Source organism: Drosophila ananassae, chromosome 2L (assembly GCF_017639315.1).
Source record: "Drosophila ananassae strain 14024-0371.13 chromosome 2L, ASM1763931v2, whole genome shotgun sequence".
Lineage (NCBI taxonomy): Eukaryota > Metazoa > Arthropoda > Insecta > Diptera > Drosophilidae > Drosophila > Drosophila ananassae.
The window spans coordinates 22412005-22434641 of record NC_057927.1 but is presented as its reverse complement, the minus strand read 5'-3'; the positions used below and the strand labels follow the sequence as shown (position 1 = coordinate 22434641).

General features: G+C 40.9%; 1 protein-coding gene across 1 annotated transcript; it reads left to right on the top strand.

The window, feature by feature from the left end:
* Nucleotides 1–16473: 16473 nt before the first annotated feature.
* LOC6498927 lies at nt 16474–17589 on the top strand. Its single transcript, XM_001955630.4, has one exon. The coding sequence runs from the start codon at nt 16566–16568 to the stop codon at nt 17532–17534; it is 969 nt and encodes a 322-aa protein (XP_001955666.2). The 5' UTR covers nt 16474–16565; the 3' UTR covers nt 17535–17589.
* Nucleotides 17590–22637: the final 5048 nt, after the last annotated feature.

Below are 22637 nucleotides of genomic sequence, written 5' to 3'. Positions count from 1 at the left end.
GGTATATTATATCGATTTTCAACACTTCGGGAAAAATTATATATATCATCATCATCATAAAGACCTACAGCTTGAGCAGCTTGTTTTAATTTAGTTGGAGTTGATATATCGTATTTGCATATAGATATGTACACTCGTAATGGTAATTTTTCACGAATTACTTCTGCTATATGATCACCTAATATTCTTGAAAATATAACAGTGTTTGCTGCATTATTATCCAGACTTAACTTATTACAAATTTTACTTGTCTGTTTGTCTAAATCATCAATAAACTTACGTAAACTATTTTGATATTTAATTTTATGTAAATCCATGATCATGAGATGTGGGGGTTTTGATGAGTTGAATTTACTGATGAGTGAGGTTCTTAATTCATTCCAGTCCTGGGTTGAATTCCTAAGAAGAATTGTACGTGCAGGTCCAACGATGAGGTTTAGGATAGCTCCTTGAATGATTTCATTCTGAGTAGACGATGTTGTTTTGTATTGGGTAATCAAGTTATCAACACTTTTTATAAATAGTGCTAAATACATTATATCACCATCAAATTTGTCAATTTGTTTTAGTTGCATGAAGAAATGATTCATATTGCTGTCAGACAGGATGTGCCTTGCTGCAGCTGATGTGGATGCTTGTTCAGATTGCATTTTAAAGTTTATTTATTTAATTTGGTATATATATGTTTAAATTGTCTTGATTATATTAATAATTTTATTTTATTTGTTTATTTCAAATAGACATTAGAAATCCTCATTCGTGATTTAACTAATGCTGAGTTCACTGGTATTAAAAATGTTTTTATTTAATGTTTATTGCACTTCACACTAGAAATCCTCATTCGTGATTTCACTAATGTTTAGAAATGTTTATAGATTCGTTTTGCGGATACAATAAATTCGCGATGTATTTAGTTCGATACTTAAAACACGCGAGGATAATTGTATCCTACCGACTGCGCCAATTATATGTTTTAATTCCCGATTTAAAATAAAAAAAAAATAAAAATTAGGATTTTTATTTTATAAATTTTATTATTAAATTCAAGAATGAGTTATAAAGATATCCTATTGGATTGATCGTAGATTATAAACTGATTTTACAAATTCAATTTTCTTATAACTATAGCTTTTATCGGTGACAGCGACGCTGGCAGCATAGATGGACTTTGGTTGAATAGTTTTGATTGGTCAGAGCTTTATGCTGACATGTAGGTTCCCAGGATGGGCACTTGTTTATGAATTTGGAGCAAAAGGGGTTTGATGTTTACGTCTACTGTCGTCGATAAAGGCGTGTGAATGGTTTATGTCTATGTTTATGTCTGGATGCCAATGATAATGCTATGGGAAAGGGTTTGTGTCTAGCCTATTTGAATTATTCCCACAGTAGGCTCTGGAATGTTGTTTATATACGATTTGATAGGTATGGCAGGGTATACTGGTTTTATGGGGGATTCGTTATCTAGGGTATTTGCAGATACATTAAGTGTATCTGTGGATACACTACTTACATGTATCTGCTTATATATATCTAGGCACAGACGTAGGGAGTCAGGATCGGACAGTAAAACGTGACTGCATCTCGAACTTTTAAGGACTGCCCAGAAGCCACATCCATAGATGTGGAGCAGTTTTCAAAACTCTCTCAATGATCGGATCAGGTCCTTCAGCTCCTCGATATATGCTTCGCAAGCAGGACACCACACACACAAACACAAATAGTGCAAAAAGTGCAAAAAAAAAACAATTTTATTAAATATTTCTTTAATCGTTAGATATCTGTAAATATATTTCCCCAGCTCTCGTCTTTATCATTTTTTGTTTTAGATGTCGCTTTTTAAATTTTATTTTCCATAACATGCACAACCACCCACATTTGCTGCAAACACATTGGCAACCAGCTTCTGTATGAGCTTAACGATCTATCAATATTATAATTATTAAAATAATAATAACGAAATAAGAGAGAGATGTCCGACGACAATTCATTCGGCTGTTGCGTATTTTTACATAGTTCTTCTGCCACAACTATTTTGTTTTTCACATCGAGTGTTGACTTTAGTTACTGCACTTATTACACGACTATATATGTATGTGCCCTTTAAGTTTGCAATTTTTTATATACGATTATATATTAATTTAAAATTAATTACAAATCTATGACACACACAGACAACAGAGACACACAGACCTACGAAATGAACATAATGGAAGCCGAAGCCCTATTAATAGTAATTTTGTAAGCTACTTAAATATGGAAAATGCGAAAGGAAAACTAAGGAAAACGAAAGAAATGATTATTGTGAAAAACGTGATAGTTTAAACCATAAAGAGTAATATTTACTACTATTATTATATTAATAATTAATTATACGATGCATATATGGATATGATGTATATGTAAAACGGAAAAAAACACAAAAAATTTCTAAACTAACGTAAACAAAAAAAAGTAAAAAATTTTTTTAAAATTACCAACACAAAAAAATGTTAAAAACAGTGAGTAGAAAAACTAAAACAAAAAAATGAATAAAAAAAACTTGAAAAAACCAAACTGCCACCAATGTTTTCTATGGAAAAGGGAAATTGTGGGACTTTTGAGGGAAATTATAAAGAGTCTCCGCTAACTTCCTGTAGATGGCGCTAGTTGGCGTCTGGCAACATCCTTTTGCAACATTTTCTTGGCAACATACTCCATTGCTCATAAATGGCAGATAAAAGTGAACAAAGGCTCGAACAAAGGGCACCGGGTCGATTGACCCTTCGAGTAATTAACCCCTTCAAGAGCGTGTTTGGACCATTTGTCACCCGGCGACAAAATGCAAGGCCAACTACAACAAACATCTACATCTACTCAACAGCCAGCTCAGAGCCCCCAAACCCAGCATATGTTGTTCGCCTGGGAGGGCATGGGGTGTCACAGATTAACGCCTCACTTGAATTATGGCCCGGCTCCCAGCACCACCGGAGCTCCACAAACTACTCCACATAAGCCGAACGAACGCGTGGAAAAATCATGTATAAAACATAAAGGATACACAGGACTTTGAAATGCTTTTAGCTAATAAATAAAAAAGGATAGTTTTAATAATTTACCTTCCTAAGAATTTATTATTATTTAATAAGAATTAAAAATGGTTATAAGTAATTTAAGTCTTTGAATCCATTTGAATTTTAAAGTGTATTTGAGGGAGGTCCTTCTCGACAAAGGACAAAACGCAAAGGCACGCAAGCACTGAAATCGAGGAGCAAGGACCTCGCACCTAGCAGGCGATAGCCCGAAGAGGCGTTTAAAAATTGAAAACCAATTTTGTAGCGATTTAAAACAGGCGATTGGAGGTGGCAAGTAGGAGGTGGGTGCCACGGTCGGCAGATGGCGTGTGTGTGTGTGTGTGCCCCCGACTTGTAGTGCGACTTTTCGCACCTCAAGCTGCGAGCCCTGACCTCTGTAGAGCTTAGATTGTGTTACCAATATTTATGGCTCAATGGGGATACCGGCAGAGCGAGGGACGGTGCGAAGGACTTTTGGCTGGCGTGACCGCGGCTAGGTCTAATCACATGTGGCCCCCTGCCCCTCGGCGAGGGGGGCCAGATATCGCATTCATATCGAAACTGAATTTAATGGGCGTTTAACGTCGCCTCTGAACTTTGGCCGCACTTAGCTCACGCACATGCTTCCGCCGGAGTCCAGATCCCGGGTTGGAACTGTATATAAACTGGTGTCCGGGGAGCCGAGAGACACGTCAATGTTGCAATTTATCGGCGTTTCTCCTAATAATCAGCGACTGGGGTTTTATTGTTTGGGGCTGAAGGTTTGGCAAGAAATTAATTGAGTTTTTGAGTTGAGGATTTGAGGAGGTAGGTGGTGTGTTATAAGTAATTTATTGGTTCTTTAAAGTCCAAAGTTTAAAGTCTAAAGTGTAGACTTAGTTTAGTTTAGACTCTAAACTAAAATCTCTAAAATACCTTCCTGCAACTGGAATTTTCTCATCTATTTCCACCAATCCATAAACATAATTTTGAGCTTTTAACAATTTTAATACCAACATTTTCGCTTTGCTAACCCGCCTAATTAGTTCAATACGATGGGCGCAGAGTTCCGGAATCCGGATCTAGGTGGCCCGCCAGCCGACAAACCTCTGTATAAATTTTATCACCGCAATAGGACGGTGCACAATAATGGCCGGAATCCCCAAAAACAAACTATGTATGTATGTACACCGGCTGGTATCCTGGGACCCAAAAAATGTGCATACACTACGGCATAGAACGACTGAGAGACAGAGAAAAAAAAAGAAGACTGCCAATATTCGAAATAATTAAATAAAATATTTCATAAAATGGTTTCCGCTTCGGGGGGCCTTACCAGCTGCAGTCCAAAAACTAATTATATTTTAGGGTCTCTCTCTGTTGGGAGGCGGGGCAGGTAAATATAATATTTGAACATCCATATAAAAATACCACCTGGCAATAAATTTCAACTGTTTTTCTATGAGAGAACAGCCTTTGATCTCAATGAAATTTGTGCATGCCCGAATTGTTCGTAAATAAGTGTTTCCGGGCACAGGACTCGTCATAGGAGAGAAATATTTACATGCCGCCCATCAATATCGGGCTCTAAATTGCATTTTATCCGATATCCGAGTGGGGTCGAGATAGCAGCTGGGTGTCCGTCAAATAAGAAAAGGTAATATTGATATGATGCGATTTATTTATTTTTCTGCATCTAAATATTCCCATATTTATGGACAGATTAAAAGAGTTTCAGCATAATATTTATTAAACATCCCGAGGATATTTGTATTCTGAATAGAAGAGTTTAAGGTAAAATTTGGTTTAATTAAAAGATACTAAAGATGGAAAGTGGCCATTTCTATGTACTTTCTGTTGAGCTATATTGTGTAAACCATGTTTCACTTGGCCAATTAGCTGGGCCACCACGTTCTCCGGCCAGAAATCGCCCACAAATGCGAGGATCTGCCGCTGGAATGCAATTCCATTAATTCCAGCTCCGTTTTGGCCTGTCCTGTTCTGTTCTGGCCAACTCAAACTATTTGCATTGCCATTATGCTGCCTACGCACTTGCCGGGCAGGGTCCTAATGGGTAGGGCTTACAAAGCAATTACATTTCATTCGAAATGCAGTATCCAAGTGCCACCGTTTGGGGCACACCAACACCAACACCCCACCCCAGAGGTGGACTTGACAAATTGTCACTGAGAGCCGGGAGACAAAATCAAATTAATGATATGAATTTCTTATTTAAGGACATTAACGCAGGTCCTCCCAGTGATGACATTGTTTGGCCAGAAGCAGCCTCCACAAGTGGTGGCTTAGCAAACGGTGGCTGGTTTTTCCCAAAAACTTATCCAAATTGGCATCCCTATTCCTTTGAATTTTGTGCCAACAAACAGGAAACGGAAATGCGTCAGCGCTTCTGGGTTCTGTCTTCTGGCTTCTGTCTTCTTCTCGGATATTTATTAAACCGTCGGTCTGGCCAGGATGAGTTCCTCAAACATGCACATACATTTACACAAATGTCGCATTAGTTTCACATTTCGTTCTTCGCATAAACATTTATCTAGCAGAGAAATTGAGCAAAATCGTCCTTAAAGACTTTGGTCAATACCCAGGCATCCTTCGAGACAACTCTCTCTGTAGGAGTGTGCGTTTGGTGTAAAGGACAATTAGATAAATACCAGGACACGCACAGTCGGTCTCTGTTTATACTTTTTTTATACCCTTTTTTAGGTAATTTTGACATTAGTTTTCTAAGAATTATAGTTGCGAGTATATTACTTTTATATCCTTTTTTTTAAGTGGTTATTAGGAGTATAAGTGGAATTTCTATAAGGACATTATTAGGGTATTTATTGTAACGACTTTCTTCTTATTTTCCAATATTTTTCTTCCTTTTTTTTTGCCTTGTTGGCATTTTTCTACACTCTGACCCCGGAGAGGGGATGTGCGTTGGCCAGTCAGTTAAGCTGCCATTGTGGCCATCCTTTGTGTGTGCGTCCTGTCACAAGGCTCTGTTGTTGTCTGATAGTTGTAATTGGCCAACTAAAATCATGTGACAAATTAACAGCGCAAAATTTATTGCCTGCCCACCGCCTTAAGCTGTTGATGAAGAAATATTGGCTGCGTTCATACCATTGGAGTTTTGCCGGGGACTTATCCTTTGCTCCGACTTTCCTCCGAAGGCATGAGGCAGCATTTTGTGATTGCAATCAGGCGGGGAGACCGGGGCAGCGACCGGGGGCGTAGCCACAGGATCGGAGTGCCACCTTTGCTTACCTGTGGCAATTAAATTGAACGCTGTCCACCGTGTGTGGGGCGAATCTAATGTATCTAATGGAAATCGCACCGGTGAGTTGTGGCCACTTCCATGTCCCAGCTAAGCTGCCAATTAGGATGGGATGTGTGATCGTTTGACTTGCGAGCTCCAACCATTTATTTTCGTCCATTGAAATGCACCAAATATCTCATACAGCTTTATAGACAAGCCTTTGCCCAGAGCTATTTTTGTATTAAGGATAAGGATACACAGGACTCTCGTGATGCTACACTAAGCTTCCAAGATACTAATTAAGTAAGCCTACAATGAGAGCTTGAAAGGGGCTTATTACTAATTTTTTGTACAGTGTATTGGTGTAGGTGCACTGAATTGTTATCCGGACTTTTGTTGTTGTAGTGGGCTGGTGATGGTGATGTTGCTGTGGCTCAGAACATTAATTAATGCGCCTGCAGCCAAATAACGCCATTTTGTATGAGTTGCTGGCAAAGGCATACAAACACCGGAATACGGCAAAAGTACAACAGAATCCGGAGCTACACTGAGAGATTAGAAAGTCTAATTACGGATATGATAAGGGGGAATACATGATTTTTTATTAAAAGTCCTTTTATAAGCACTCCTTATCCCCTAGAAGCTTCTAAGACTTAGGTTGTAAGTAGGTACTAACACTTTTAATAAAAAACTACCCCTTTTTCTTCAAGTGTATTAGCCTGGATGACTGCTTAAAAGGTGGTCCGGGACGTAGACACCTGCAGGCGACACGGGAATGCGTTGGGCCATGCAGAATGCGTTCATGTCTTATGAACAATGAATTTTAGATGCGCCGCTTCAGTCCATGTGTGTATGTATGTATGTATGTAGAGATGTGGGTGTGTTTGTGTATTTATTATGTATATGAGTTTCAGGCTATGTTCGAGGGTATGTGCAGCCAAAAAACATGCCGCCATCACACACCGGCACCTGTGCAAGCAAACATGTTTTGCTCGGATGCCAACTGCCGCCGGCAAGGAACATAAAGGCGGGCCAGAGATAGGCGGGGCAGCCGACTCTGACCAGCGGCCAGAACGAGAGCAAACAACAAGGACACGGCAGGACCGAAACTAAAAGCGACATGTTTTTCTACGCTCCAGTGCGAATTTTGCAAAACAACAACAAAAGCAGAAGCAATATCAGAATGATGGAAGGATGAGATGAGGTCCTGGAACCTCTTTGAAGATGGAAATGGACAAAGGAATTAATTAATATGAAAGGAATATTAATTAAATGTATGATTTTCTCAAGAAATAACACTCATATAATATTTTATTTTATGTTTAATTATTTGTTATTAAATTAATTATTTTAATTATATATTTTTTCCATCTCTAGTTGAGCAACAGACGCCGCAATTAAACACACAAAGGCTGCAGCGCTGCAAGCATTTCCGGTTGGACCCTTTTTACTCTTGCTTCTCCTTCTACTTCCGTTGTCCTGGCGCAATTAAATTAAAATGGCCGCCGGGAAAGGGTTAAGCGTAGCCACTTTTTTTAAATAAACAAGCAAAAATGAAGATCTAGACTCTATGGATGAAAATTGAAGGCGCTAATGGCGCTGATTTGGCGCATTTTAATTAACCCTTGGCCTTGGCTGAAGGATATTGTCGCTGACTGATTTGCAAACAGACAGCCAACCAGCCAGCCATCTAGCTCCTTGAATATCCTTCACAAAAGCAACACCAGCAATAACAACAACGTTGCATTTGTAATGAGAGTGGTGCTTGAGGAAAATGGAAAATTTATTGCACTGACAGTTATGGGCCCATAACAATAATAAAAACAGCATCTGCATCGACGAACCTGGGCCAGGGCGAGGGTAGTGGCGGCAACAACAAGGATCCTGGATCCTGGATCCCGGTTGCCCTTTGCCACGGCAACGGCAACGGCCACGGCTTCGCTCGTCCTGGCGTTGATGATGATGGCAATGATGGCGTTGATAGCCCAGCGAGATGCTACTTCAAACTCGACTTCAATTGCTATGCCAGCAAGCCATCCGGCCTGGCCATCCAAGCAGCCAGCCAGCAAAGGACACTCATTGGTTTGCCTGTCGTCCCGTCATGCAGCCATTTTAGTTGTCCTTTCGTGGCCTGCTCCTGCCTGCTCCGTGCACACCCAAAAAAGTTTATCAAAAGGAGTCAAGATTAATTAATATAATTGTTTAGAGTTTTTTGAAATATTTTTAATTATTTAGAGTTTATGTTTTTTTTTTACAGGAACTGTTCATTTAATTTTGAATATTTGAAGGACAACCTTTTTAATATTTTTTCCAGTGTCTTGCGGCTAAGTGCGCTGCCTGATAGTGCAGCCTTTCAGCGCATTTTTTTCGACTGGCTCATCAGCGTGGCATTTGGTTAATGGCAAAAAAAGAGCCGCCTGTCATAAATGTGCTGCCGCTATGGCGCGTCCATATTGACGGCTATGCAAAATAGATGTCCTGATTTGGCCCACCCGCTGCTGCCGCCGCCGCCGCCGCCGCCTGTCTTTGCGTGTTAAGTATACGCAACGTGGTCGCTGGAGTTAAAGCCGCCGGAACTGGCTTGAGGCAAACTTTAAGCCGATGAGGCATGCCACAAGACACGTACCGGGCGTCTAAAAGTGCAAACAGTCTGGCTATTTATGCACAACTAAATGCCACGAATTGTTGTGTGAAAGGAGGAGTTTCTGCCACTGGAGTTGGCAGATGCTCTGATAAAGTTTCTAAATATTTTTGTGGTCAAGTGTGTATAGTTCTATCTTATAGAACCCATTACCCAAATTACCCAAAATACGTAGAATAAATAAGAAAGAAAAATATTTGGCTTATGGTATTTATTATTAATACTATTTATTAACCTTTAAAGAACATTGAAAATTCGACTTTAGATTTTCATTTCAACTCAACATTGGCTCGTTTTCTTTCCATGCACAGAAATTCCCCCTCACATATAGTATTTTAAACATTTTTATTGTGCAACCTAATGGCCGTTTTGTTGTTTGCGTCCGGGTGCTTTGACGGAGAACAGCCACACACATACACACACACCCACTCACCTGCCGGCACATACACTCCCACACACAATCACACACAAAGAGGGGAGCCTTCTTTATGCCACAAACTGTTTCGCTAATGCACGATTCTCGTCTGATTCTGTTGAAGAGGTAAACTAGCCACACCATCGCCCGGCTTAGTTCGCCAATTGAATTCTTAAGTGTTGCAGTTGTGGCATCGTACCCCTATTCCCTGACACCCACACCCACACCCACAGCCACACACTTCCAAATCCTAAAGTGAGATACTTTAAGATTTTGAAACATGCTCGGGCTTACAATAAGCATATTTACACATTTCGCCTCTTGATATTACCGGGCGTGAGAGTATTTATTTATTTGGAGATGTTTATTGTTGGCGGATCTTGTTGGCCAATCCTTTCGAGAATCTTCGCCACGTCCCTGCAATTGCTCATAAATACCAAAAAGGAGTACAGCAACCGACCAGTGGCAGCAAATTATGAATTATAGTTTCCTTTAAATAAATTTCTTGTGCTGGTCTTTAATTTTATTTATTTTCCTGTGCGTTGCGACAGTCTCGGACTCTCAGAATTTACGATTTCGCCTAATTGCATGCGACAATAAATTGTGCAACTGCTGAAAATTATGAGCACAATTTTTCGCACTGTATTTCGGAATTTCTGAATCTGAATCAGATTCCGACTTCCCCAGCTCCAGCTGCCGTTCTTTTCCTTTTTTTCTCTATCTCTGAGGTCAGTCTCTGTGTCCATGCCGACATCCGACATTTTTGGCCTCTTGCTGTGATTTTATTTATGCGCCATAATACAGAATAAAGTGCAGCCTCGAAATTGAAACGGATATTAAGCAATATAGCATTGGGACGGAGCATGGTAATGGTACTCGATTCGCAGCTAAAAAGTATTAAATTCGCATTCGAGCATATTCAATCATGTCCTGCCACATCGTTTGGTACGTAAAGCTTTAAATATTATTACAATTTTTGCAATTAACAAATTATGAAAGTTTTATTGGTACACGAGGCACTGAGGCTGTACCATTTGGCCATCACGCAACTTATTTATCCAGCAAATAGTTAACAGAATTCAGGAAACTGTATTAACTTGCCAAATGGTGTGGAAAGTCAATAAACTTCTATCTGAAATGTAAATTCAACAAGCGAGTTTTATTAAGCTTTCCGCAAAGGCTTTATGTGGCGCGAATTGCAATTTATATGAATAAACCAATCAAATTTACGACACACAAGTACCACAAGATGATTAAAAATATATTGAACCGGATTAACATTTAAAGAATAATAAGGCATTCATTATTGTAAAAAGGATATTTTTAGGTTTAATATTTTCAATGCTTTTGTTAAGTACTAGTCTAGTATTGTGCCTTTCACATTTCATAGTAGAGAAATGGAAAATTTACAACATTGTTGGATCAACTAATTCCGAACACGTTCTTCATTTCCCGTGGATGTCTCCGCTAAATATTCCGGGAGCTCTTACGCTTCGCTTCCGTCCACCACATGCTCCGATGCATCTCAAACTGTCACTGCATATTTGCATTTACAAATACAAAAGTTAGCACTGACTGCCACTGCCTTCAACCTCTGCCCTTTGCCTCACAGCTCGAGAAACTTGTCTAGAAGTGTTTGCCACACGTTTAAGTGTCAAGTACGGAACGCTAAAGACAATTTCTAAGCAAATCGCACCGAATGCAAAGCAAACCACATAAAAATGTCAAAGTTTCGGCAAAGCTGCAACCCCTTTTATATGTATTTTCATCTGATTTTCCGCCACCCGTTCATTGTCAGTGAGAAATGTAAATTTTATCTTTCGGTGGAACTAACTTTTACAATTTCATTATGTTCCATTTTGCATCACGGGGTTGCATGTAAATACGTCACGCCTTTGTTCCTCAAGGATAGAAGGAGCCAAGTTTTTAACTATCTTTGGGCTTGTGATTAGCAGAAAATGTTTGGTTGTAAGCCCCAGAAAGTTATCATAGAATTGCCAAATATATTTCACATTTTTCTATTCAATTTTTATAAACCTACATCAAACTTTCCAAGGATGTTTAATCCTTTAGAAATTTGTACAAATAACAAAGGGTCTTTCAAGAAAGTTATTTTATAGTTTTTTTGTAGATGATTTTTGTCAAGAAATTTCCCTTTCACTATTTTTTAGATTGTAATTGAATAAAGTTCCTGCGGGTTCTGCCAAAAACTCATATTTGAAGGACAAAAAAGGGAAGAAATGCCAGTCCTAGGCTGCAATGTTGGGGGAGATGTAATATAATTAACATTAACAGTTGTTGCGATTTGTTGGAGCGGCAATGAACATTTACCTAATGGCAAACTTTGGGCCGTCCCGCTTTCTGCGGAGATTACTCACACGCTCGAATTTAAAATTCCCTTTCAAGTGCCATGGCAAGGGCATCCTAATGAGCCCCAGGACCTTTCGGCGCGCCCGGTGTTCCCCTTTCGCCCTCGAGAAATGGCAAATTAACATATGCTTTTTGCGTGGCGCTGGCAGAAAGAAGATTTCTTATTCTATTAGCCGACAGCGTTGGCAATAATTTAATTGGACCATGCGCACTGCGTGTATCCACAAGATACGAAATGAAAATGAAAATGAGAAAAAAAAGGAGGCGCAGAGCGACCCAAAGGCACACCGAGCGAGTCTAAAGCAATTTTTCTTCGTTTCACCTAGCGCCTAATGAGAATGTAGTGCCAGGACACCCGGCAAAGGACACTAAAAACGCATAAGCTATGAACTTTTTGAGTTCTGACTTTGGCCACGAATCACTGTTGTTTTTGTTATCCCTGCTATGTTGTTGTTGCTGTAGCCGCTGTGTTAATTAAAAGGCAAAACTCATGACACAAACGGAATTTGCGGCCCTCGGGGTGCTGCGAAATGAATTGTAGATATGTAGATGAACGAATCCTGGGCGAGTCCAGATAGCGTTGGTCGCATAATGTGCATGAATAATAATTTCCATTAAGATTGCCCTCCAAACCTGCGGTGCGACTGAAGGGTGGTTTCCATCCCTCCCTACACTTCAATTCTTTATGCTAAATCCATAATAAATAACTATTTTATAAATATAAGTTCTTACTAGTATTCTAGACTGAAGCTAACAGAGTTGTGGCTTTATTCATCCTTACAACTCTTTAGAGGACTCCTATTTCCGATTCTAGTTTTTTTTTCGCCGTGCAAACTTGAAAGGAAATGCGACAACTTGAAGTTAATTTGTGTAGCTGCTGGTGGAATCCTCTCGAGCTCTTCTCTCAAGCACTATCGCCATTGTAAATTCCGTCTTTCACACCTGTTACACGCAATTATCTCAACCACGGGCTGCGAAGAAAGTTCGTGAGGACTGCACTTTGGGCCAGAAACGAGTCCTTTCCCTTCTCCACTATAGTTTCATTTCCGACCAAAGAAAAGGGCGAGTGGCCAGGGGCCTGGGTGCAGTGGCAGGGGCATTGGAGGGGAAATGAGTTTCGGATTAAACCCCTTTCCTAGTCATCAGCCAGTCAAAGCGGAGTGTAAGTAGCTTGGGCTAAGTGCCACCAGCTACAGTTCCTCCGCCATCGGGAGGACCGCCACCTACCGATGAGAGTGGAGCACGCACTGATTGCCAGTGAAATGCATGTGAAATTAACCTCGTGCGCTGCTCGGTTTAATTTGCACTCGATGGCTGGTGGTGGTGGTGGGGCAAAAAAAAGCTCCTTGCATGCCAATGGAGGCGACACCCCGGCGTCCCAAATGTAATTTTCCCTTTGCTCATTTGCTGCCTGACTTGCTGATGGGCTGATGGCTCACAACCAAGACATGACCCCCATTTCCTGACTGGCACCCCTACTCCATTCCATATCCAACCTATGAACCACTCACTCATTCACTCACTTGGCCAAGCGTCAAGTTGCGTTACTGGAACGGAAAGTGTTGAGCAAGTTGTCAAAAGGTCTGTCATGGGTGATGGGTTGCAGCGAAAGGATCTGACTCTGACTGAGTAATAATTGAGTAGGAAACGTCTTTAAAGATATGGGGTATTTTTATAAAATTTGTTCTAAGAAAAATTTCTTCGTTTCATTGATTTGAGCAATCTTGCCCAAAAAAGTATGCTACACATTTATTCACAATTAAAAAGACTTTTATTATGAAAGTTCTATAAGCCAAATAAATAGAGATTTCGTCGTATTAAATCTTTATAACTTTATCTGGGATTTGAAATGGATTTAACAGCACTCAATTACCACCGACAACCCATCAGCTGACTGCCCAACCCATTAACTGACAATACTTTTCTCACAAATTTATGCATCACCTCCGTGTATGCGGTGCGGTGCAGTGGGCACATAAAAGTATGGTTCGGTTATAATGAATGCTTAATAAGCATTTGTCGTATACATAAGCAATGTCCATTAAAATTGATTTCATTTGCTATGCAATTTACAATTCATGTTCGTTATAAAACGCAGCCAGGCAGGGAATTTCGCGGCACTTATCCCAAAACCCACATCCACACAAGAGCACCGCGACTCTACATAAACTATTCATTTCAGTTCAATAACAAAGCTGTTGCGAAGGCCCCAAGCTGCCCATATGTGTTCATTCCATTGAGTTATTCGCCGCATTAACGAAATCAACATTTAAATTGCAAATTGTGTGCATTTTGATTGAAAAATGCCGCGTTGACGACCCATCGCAAAAAGGAACAAAAACTCTGATGGATAGAGAAGGAGAAATGCGGTACAACAATGGCTGATTTCGAATCAGATGGGCTTGTGGTACAGTGAGAGAAAAATGTAAGATTTTCACTATTTGAATGTATATTTTATTAGCTAGTCTTTAAGGCTAAAAATAATTTAGCTAATAACTTCCTTATTTGATTTGGTAGTTATTCCTTCTTGGCCTTAATTTGGCTTACTGCATTGGCAGCTTGAACTCGTTGGCAGATGCTGTCTTCACACATTCGCCCGCCTGCAATTTGCAGCTCTTTTGTGCAATAAAAATAACACGCAACAGCAACAATGCCAACAACGAAATTTTCATGCGCATTAACGTGCGACATTTGAGAAATGGGGCCGGGCCTGGGCCAGGTCCTGGGTCTGGTCCTGAGCTCGGCTTGGTTTTCATCCGAATCATATATACTTTTTTGTTTTCAACGGTTCAAGTTTTTTTTTTGGGCTTATTTTGTATCCGACTGAGTGCAATAAAAATGCAAAAACGAATTCGAATTGATTGAACAGAATTGAACGAAACCCAACCGGGCAGGACACACGACAGGACTCGTAGACGCACTTTTATGCTTACACACTTACACAGTCACGCACAATGGTTAAAAAAAAAAAAAAAGGAAAAACAAAAACCCCAAGCAGCAGGGAAAACGAGAAAATTATTCATTAACACATGCGTAAAATGCAAAAGGAACGGAACACTGCCATAAATAAATAATTGATAAATTGCAGATGAATTTTCATATTTAATGCTGTTTAAGTGAGCGGGTGGATCAGGGATCGGAAAAAATGTAGAGTGGACTTGGGTGGAGTGGAAAAAAAGGCGGGACAAATGCCAGTTTTGTTCGCATCTGGGCGTGCAATAATATTATGCTAAAATATACGATTACAATTCGGTTCCCTTTGCTTTTTTTTACGACTCGAGCTCCGATGCCGCACAAGAGTGCGTATGAAAATTGATTGTTGCTTTATTTATGGCTCGGCACTCGCAAAGTAGACATAAAAAATTAAGACAAACATAAAATGCAATCATGCAGCCGAGTTTGGACAAAAATCTACCAAATGGTATACTACTCTTTACGCTGAAACCCCCTACGTTTTGTCCATTCGCCTGATTTGGTTTTACGTGCGTCGGGAGACATTGGGGGGCTTGTCACCGAAAGGCCTCCCCGGCTCCTGTAATAAAATCCATAAAACTTTGCCTCTAACGAGCGTGGTTTTACGATCCAACTGGCCCATATCGAACTGGCGGAAAAAAAACGAGGAAATAGCAGAGGACATGGGAGAAATTCAGTTCCCTTTCTGGTGACACCCAACACTCTCATGGACGCCTAATGATTTGTTGTATGTTTTGGTTTAATACGCCCTTCTGGGAACTTGGGTTGAAGGGTTGAATGCGAGATGGCCAATTGATCATTTTAAAGATAATTGATGCCGCTAAACATAATTACATTTGGGATAATAGTAATTTATGGAGGCCAAGGACTGTGGAATAGTGAGTGCTCTAAATTAGGGGCATATGCAATTAACTCACTTTAATTCAACGAACATTCATTAAATGCCTTACATATTCAAAATATTTTAATGCTAATATATAACATTCCCCACTTGACCTTTGGCTCTTCATAATAATGTACTCAAGCCACACTGTCCATGTCAAGAGAAGTCTAATTAAGTTTTGAATTTAACCAGAAACAAAGAAGCTGCATTGTTCCACTCAACTGAGATAATCTCCACCCATCTGCAACCATTGCAGCTCCGTCCAAATGCCTTGAATGCCCAACCAGTCCTGCAAAATATGTAATTAAACTTAATGAGTGTAAAATGCTCGAGTCCTGGGCCGTGTTGGGGCTGCTGCCCGGAATCAAATGCTGTCAGGCAAATCAAGTCATTCATTTGTCAATTAGATGACAATGGGCCGACTTGAGCTTAACTCATCCTGCAGCTCAAAACCAAAAAGCAGATCCGAACGCTTTAACAAATGCTGAACGTAATTGCATTTGAGATTTTATGAAGTCCAGCCAAGAATTAACTTGGCCTCAGGACTGCACCCCCAGCTCAGTCCCCAATTTGTAATTTCGTATCGCTGATGAAATGCATTTCATTAATATTTATTTGCCGTAGGAGGCTAAGCCTTGTCATAAAAGTGGTCTTAGCCATCCAGATTGTTTACTGCCTGCATCCGGTTATTGGCCAAAATAGCAATTGCATACTCGTATTTATTAAGAACCAAATTCAAAGTGGAAAATCTCTAGATAAAGGTTTTGTTTTTGTTTCTTTTTTGTACGGAATTTAAAATAGTTTTTGCTTGCCAATTTTTGTGACAAGCTTAAAAGTTACTGTGAGATTTGCATTTTTAATGTTTTGGATATTAAGTTCATTCGGTTAATACTAGAATAGTTTTTAATGGCAACTCTCTAGTACTCATTTACTTATATAACAAAATAAATTCATATTTTATTGAAACTCTCTTTTGTAAACAATTATTTTAAATTATGGCCGAAGAGGCAAACATAACCCCTGTTATTACACGGGAAATGGTTTATATATTGCCAAGCGTAAAAGCTGATCGAATAACAATGCCGGATGTCCAGGAATGTCTCTTGGAAGATAGTCCAAAACTTAGAAATCCACCGCCTGAGGCATCAGCACCAGCGGCAGCCGAGGGAGAGGCAGCTGCATCCGAGGCTGGAGCATCCGAGGGAGAGGCCGCAAAAGAAAGTTCGGAGAAAACTGAGTCCGGGACAGAGTCGGGATCGGGGTTAGATGGTGAATCCGTGGAGATGACTTGTGAAGTGAAGTATGTGTGGAATGCTCCATGCATGATGGTCATTTTCGATGACGGAGATCTGAACAGCGCAATTTTTTATCTGATGGAATCTCTTCAAGACCCCTTCGCCCTGGACGCAGTGGCGGTTCTGCTGGTTCAGGAGAGTCTCCTCGAGGAGATCACTGGGCGGGTGGTGTCTTTAATGCGGCCATTGGACTCCAGAGTGGCCAACCATCCCTGCTACCAGCGCACCCTGCTCAAGATTGCGGAACTGAAACCAAAAGTCATTGTGGGTCCTCCTAACTCCGTTCTTCCCGATGCAACGCCTATGCTGGTCAGGGATATCCCCCACAAGTACCTGGGCGAGGGTCCCACGGGCATTATAACCATGCACGTCTTCCGGACACCCCTGGAGGCCACGATAGTGTATCGCAAGGAGAGTCCCATGCTGCCCATCGCTTCTGTGAGCATGTGGAACGAGCGGGTCTCGTGTGTCTACGATGTCCTGGCCCTGATGAACATCGACACCTTCAAAATCAATTGCTTCAACGTAGATATGGAACCAGTGAAGAAAAACTTTGAGATACGACGATTTTGTGCCATGATGCATCATGGTTACCACTACGAGACCTGTCTGGTGAATGGTCAGCGAAAAATTATTGTCTTTCCATGTGGCACTATCTTTGCAAATTGATTGTTAGTCGGAGAGTAGAGACCCATAAAATATTACCACTTGATCCATTAGGAAACCCTTCATTTCGTACATTTTCTAGTCAGGGCTTCAGCTATCTGAAACATAAAATCCAACTGAATGGGTCGGAGCTTTCAACAACTATTTACACACCGAATACCATTTGAGAATGGTATTCCCCACTCGCACTTTTCGTTCGCTAATTTAAATTAATGCCTCTCACTGTGAATCGGAATAGGCTGTGTTGCGATGTTCTATCATTCAATTAAAAAAATAGGCAGGAGAACAGGCACATGCATTGGAAATGCGCGAAATAAACCGGGGAATTTTCGCACATTTCGCTCCTTTTTGCAAAAATAGGCAGGGTGAAATCGGATAATGGGAGTGGGAATGGGAATGGGATATGGGATATGGAACGCATGGGCAAAGCAATTTGCACCACCCAGTCCCGGACGGAATAATGAAGTGTTTAGTTGATTATCTAAACGCACGGCTCTGTATCCGGAGTTGGATCCGGCACCACACCCATTCAGGCCTGGAATTGCTTGGGTTAGTTTTCGGTTGAGTCTATAATGCGCCAAATAAACAGCTAACAAGTTGGTAATAGAAGAACTCTAAAACTGCCTGAGGTCCGACCGCCCATACTCCTCACACTACATGCCAGCCTAAACGCACCTGCAGAAAATGGTTGGTTGGGTTAGCTGGTTGTTTGGCAACATGCTAGATACGAGTATGTAACGTGGCCTGAAAGTTGCGAACAAAAGCGAACAGCTCAATCCGTTGCAACAGCCGAAGGGGGCGTGGCACGCATTGTCTACAGGTAAGCCTTTTTGCGGTGGAGCTCCACTTTTTGGCCAACGCCGCCGCGCCTTGCCTGGCCTGGTCTGGTCTGGCCAGGACTGACAATGGAACAACAACGCACCGCAATTGCATTGATAACCAAAATTGTTTGGACTTGAAACGAGTTTCGTTCTGTTTCGTTTGGCCTGCTTTCGTGTACAGAGACCATATTTCACCACAAAATCAAACAGACAACAGGCTTCAAGCCACCTGCTTAGTTTGAATGAGAACAATTGTGGTTGAAAAGGTGGTGCAGTCTTTAGAATTCTAACAAAAATAATTATAAAGGATATCCTCACATTCTATTGGATTAGAAGGCTTCTTATTTTTCTCATTTAATAGAAGCTTATAGAAGTGGCTTAAGCCCTATTTCATCAATCTATTGAAAACCTTTTAAAACCATAACTTTAATTAAATAAAACTATCAAAACAACCTCGATTGTACAAAGGCTGAAGGAGGCGTATGCGTAAAGGCTTCGAGTTTGGCTCGCCACGATGTTTACGGGATGTCTTAATTAAATTTGATTAGCTGTGTGCGCAAATTAGTTAGTTTTGCCTGGGAATTGATGAGCGTGATGAGTTTGCCGACTAATTGGCTAATTGATTGATTGTTGGAGTTGCAAATGCACTGCCTCTTACCAAGTACTGCCGGCACTGCTCACAATGTTTGCCTAATTGCGCTTCAAATGCCCGTCAGAAGTTGGTATTCTTTGTGTGCATTTTCCTAATGAAAATCGAATGAAAGGGGATTGCCTTTGCCAGTCTATCAAAATCATATTTGCAAAATCCTGGCACTCCTGCATCTGAATGTTGATTTCCTTGTTTTTTTTTTTTTCAATTATTTTCAGTAACGCAGATTCAGATTCAGATTCTTTGGCTGGGGCCTGCTTAATACATATCGAAATAACCTTGGTCCGAAATTCGCCAAAAGAATAACTGCGCATTGTTTGCGAAGAACAACTTTGCTTTCTCCTTAGTTCTTGGTTGTCAGAGTTACCCGGGGGATGGGATTCCACGGCAGGCGGGACAGGCAGGAGCAATGGCAGGAGGGGATTTCCCCCAACAAAAGTGCTAAAGTTTCCACTGCGCTCATGAAATTTCCACTTTAGTTGGGTTGTGTAGTAAATTTTTGTTTCTGCTTTTTGTTGGTTGCTTTTTTCTCCCTATACTCCATTCCACCAATAACCCACCCACTCCGATCTCGAGATTTCCCTGACTTTCCACGTCCCGTTCCCTCACGTCGCGTGCTTATTTCAAGTAGTTGAAATTATTTTATAGTATGAAAGTTTAGTTTTTTAACTTTGGCCGGTGCACAGCGAGATCCGTTTTCTCTGGCCCTGGCTTGTTTTATTTTATTCAGTTTTGTTTTTCTGGGCGAGAGCCCTTCGTCCACTTGGCGTCCGCACGCGCTTTTTGTTTTAGCATATTTATATTTTAATAAGCGTTCTGGCAGCTGCGCTCCAGCGCCTCCTTCGCCCTTCGGTCTTCGCCTTCGATGCCCTGCGTAATTTTACTGCAATTTCTGACAGTTTTAGAAATCTTCGCGAGCAGAACTTATGAACCCAAATGCGCCTGTCAGTGCCAAATGGCCTGGCAGGCGGGCAACGTGGCGTATGATTGTTATTAATTTCATATTATGTCTAAGCACCATGGACTTGATGCTGCTGCTGCTGGTATCCTTTGTTGCCTGCTCTTCCGACTTGCAATAAGCAATAAGCGTTATAAGAAATGATATTTAATGTCAGTTCCGGCTAAAGAAATGGAAGGCTCTAAAGAAAAGGAAGACTCTCGCCTCCGACTTCGAGATGCAGTTCAAGTGGCTCCTTGAGGCAGGGAAATGTTGAGATTGCCAGAAGTGTCTGAGCATCCCATTTGCATAAAGTGCGGTTAATCTGGAGGATGCTGATGGGAAGGTGTCAAGTTAATAATTGCACTGTCGGAAAAGGCAACAAATTTATAATTTAAGATTAGATTACAATAATTTTGACTCATTTAAAGAAAATTGTAAAAAATCTATGCCAGATCTATTTTTTTGCCAACTTGTTTCACAATTTAAACTTGTTGCAGTGCATCTCTTGATTAAATTAAAATTCAATTAATTTGGCTGCTTAGTAGTTGGGGGCGTGGTGAAGGTTTAATAGGAAAATCCAACACAGACATGAATCAAAGCCTTATTGTTGTCGTTCTCGCCACAATTGTTAACCATTTTCACTTCAATACAATGTGCCATGGCTCTCATTATTGAGGATGCGTGGGTTTGTGTATCACTCTGTTTGTGTAAAGAGTTTGTTTATGACATTGTGCGTATGTGAGTGAGTGCGTGGTGCGTGGGATTGTGTTTGTAACAAAATATAATCATAAACGTAATTTAATCGCGCCAAACCGCGTCTGTCACGTACTTGCCAGCAACAGATACAAAGTCAGACACACACCACCCACACTAGCAGCGTTGACAACAAAAACTGTTATAATAATTCAATTCAATCCAGCCAGCCATTCCGCAATAATATCGATTCAATGTACTACATACGTTGCGAATCGTTTGCGACTTTGCCAAATCTAATGATCACCTGACTCCCCTCCACCCGATAGGAGGCTATTTTTCGGGTGGGTGTTGCGGAGCGAATTGATTTCGCTATCAGGGCACGTCAGGGTGTGCGGGTGTGTGTGAGTGTCTATTTGTGAGCTCATGAAACTATTTTCTATTGAATTAAATTGTTATCATTACAAATGGCAGGCCAAATGAGATTTGTATTTCGAAATGTTCAAATTAGCAGGGCTTGGCCCGGAATATTGCTCAAACAAAGTGATTAGCAAATCTCATGGCTTATTTCGGAACATTGTATTTCAGTTGCCTTTCAATTTGTTTAATTGAAGTTATTTTGACGCTAGAATTACAATCAAGAAAGTATGGACTTAGCTTATTAACATATAATTGGAAATTGTTCTATTATTTTAAATTTAATTAATCCTAAGCCCAACAAAGGAGTTAAATAATTCTTTTAAGATTTCTTGTTGAATTATTTTAAATTAATATGCCAGAAAAAATTTCTTGGAATCCATTTAACTCAAAAAGTCAGTGGAGATTTTGTCAAATGCCAGCCACCTTTCACTGGCTTCCATCAAGAACCACAAGAGTAGAAAGAGCTGGAGCTGTAGCTGGAGGAGGAACAGGAGCCAGTGAATCAGTCACGTGTGTGCGGAAAATCAAAACGATTTGCGGATGCTGTCATTTCGCTGTGGCACTGCTTGTGTGTAAGTCTTTTGTTTGCCATTTGGCGGAGCGCTCTTCGCGGAGCGAGCGTGAATGCGCGTAAATTACGGCTGACAGAGACAGCTTCCTCTGATGTGGATGCGGATGCGGATAAGAGGGTGGATAGGGCTGGCTATGAGGAACAGGGCTGGGGTTTTGCCTTTGCCTGATTGATGCGCTCGCCTGCAACTTTCGCCACTTAGCCGTAAGCCGCGCATCCGCGTATCCCTGGCTCCAGAAATCGGAGCCATTCCACTGCACGCATGACAGCTGCCATGTGTGCTGGCATCCTCGCACAGCCTCCTATCCTAGCATCCTTGCCGGGCTAACCACAGTAGTGCAGGGTAAACGCTTCCACACGCTTTGTCCTTGTCACCTTTTTAGTTTTCGGTGTGTTGACAGGCAAGCACTCAGTTGACATCGCAGCACTGACATCTTTTCCCTGGTAATAGTTGTACACTCTACAAAATGGTCTTGTTTTTTGAATTTTCAACAAATTAAACTGTCCAGGACCCTGGACAGTACCTGGAGTAGTACCTATTTTTTTCAACTTTTTTAATTAGAAATATTTTATTAAATATACTTTTTTTTTTTAGCAATTATGGTACTTCCTTGATCACCTAATTACAGACTTATTTAAGTTTCTGATGCCTTTGTTTTTTCCCGTGCATTATAATCTATCCTATCCTGGCGAGTGCATTTATCGCGATCTGGAATGCCTTTTGAATAACTTGCCATATTAGCGTGTTTCCGTTTCCTTTCAGCTCAGCTTAGGACGCAGGCAAGCAGGCTGTGAGGCAGGCAGGGAGCTTAGTTGTGTCTGAGCGTCCTTGTGTGCGTATTTGTCAAAAGGATTTGGCAGTGATTTAGCTGCTGGCCCAAATTTCATACCGGATTCGGTCTCTCTTCCTTTCACACTTTGGGCCATCCGACTGGCTGACTGACTGACAGACAGCCGGGTCCTCTCTCTCTGCTAGAGAAGAGACAGGATTAGGTCGCGCCCAGCCCTTTTA

Excerpts from the sequence above, each read along its gene's own strand:
- LOC6498927 (XM_001955630.4), top strand. The coding sequence starts at position 16,566 with ATGGCCGAAGAGGCAAACATAACCCCTGTTATTACACGGGAAATGGTT.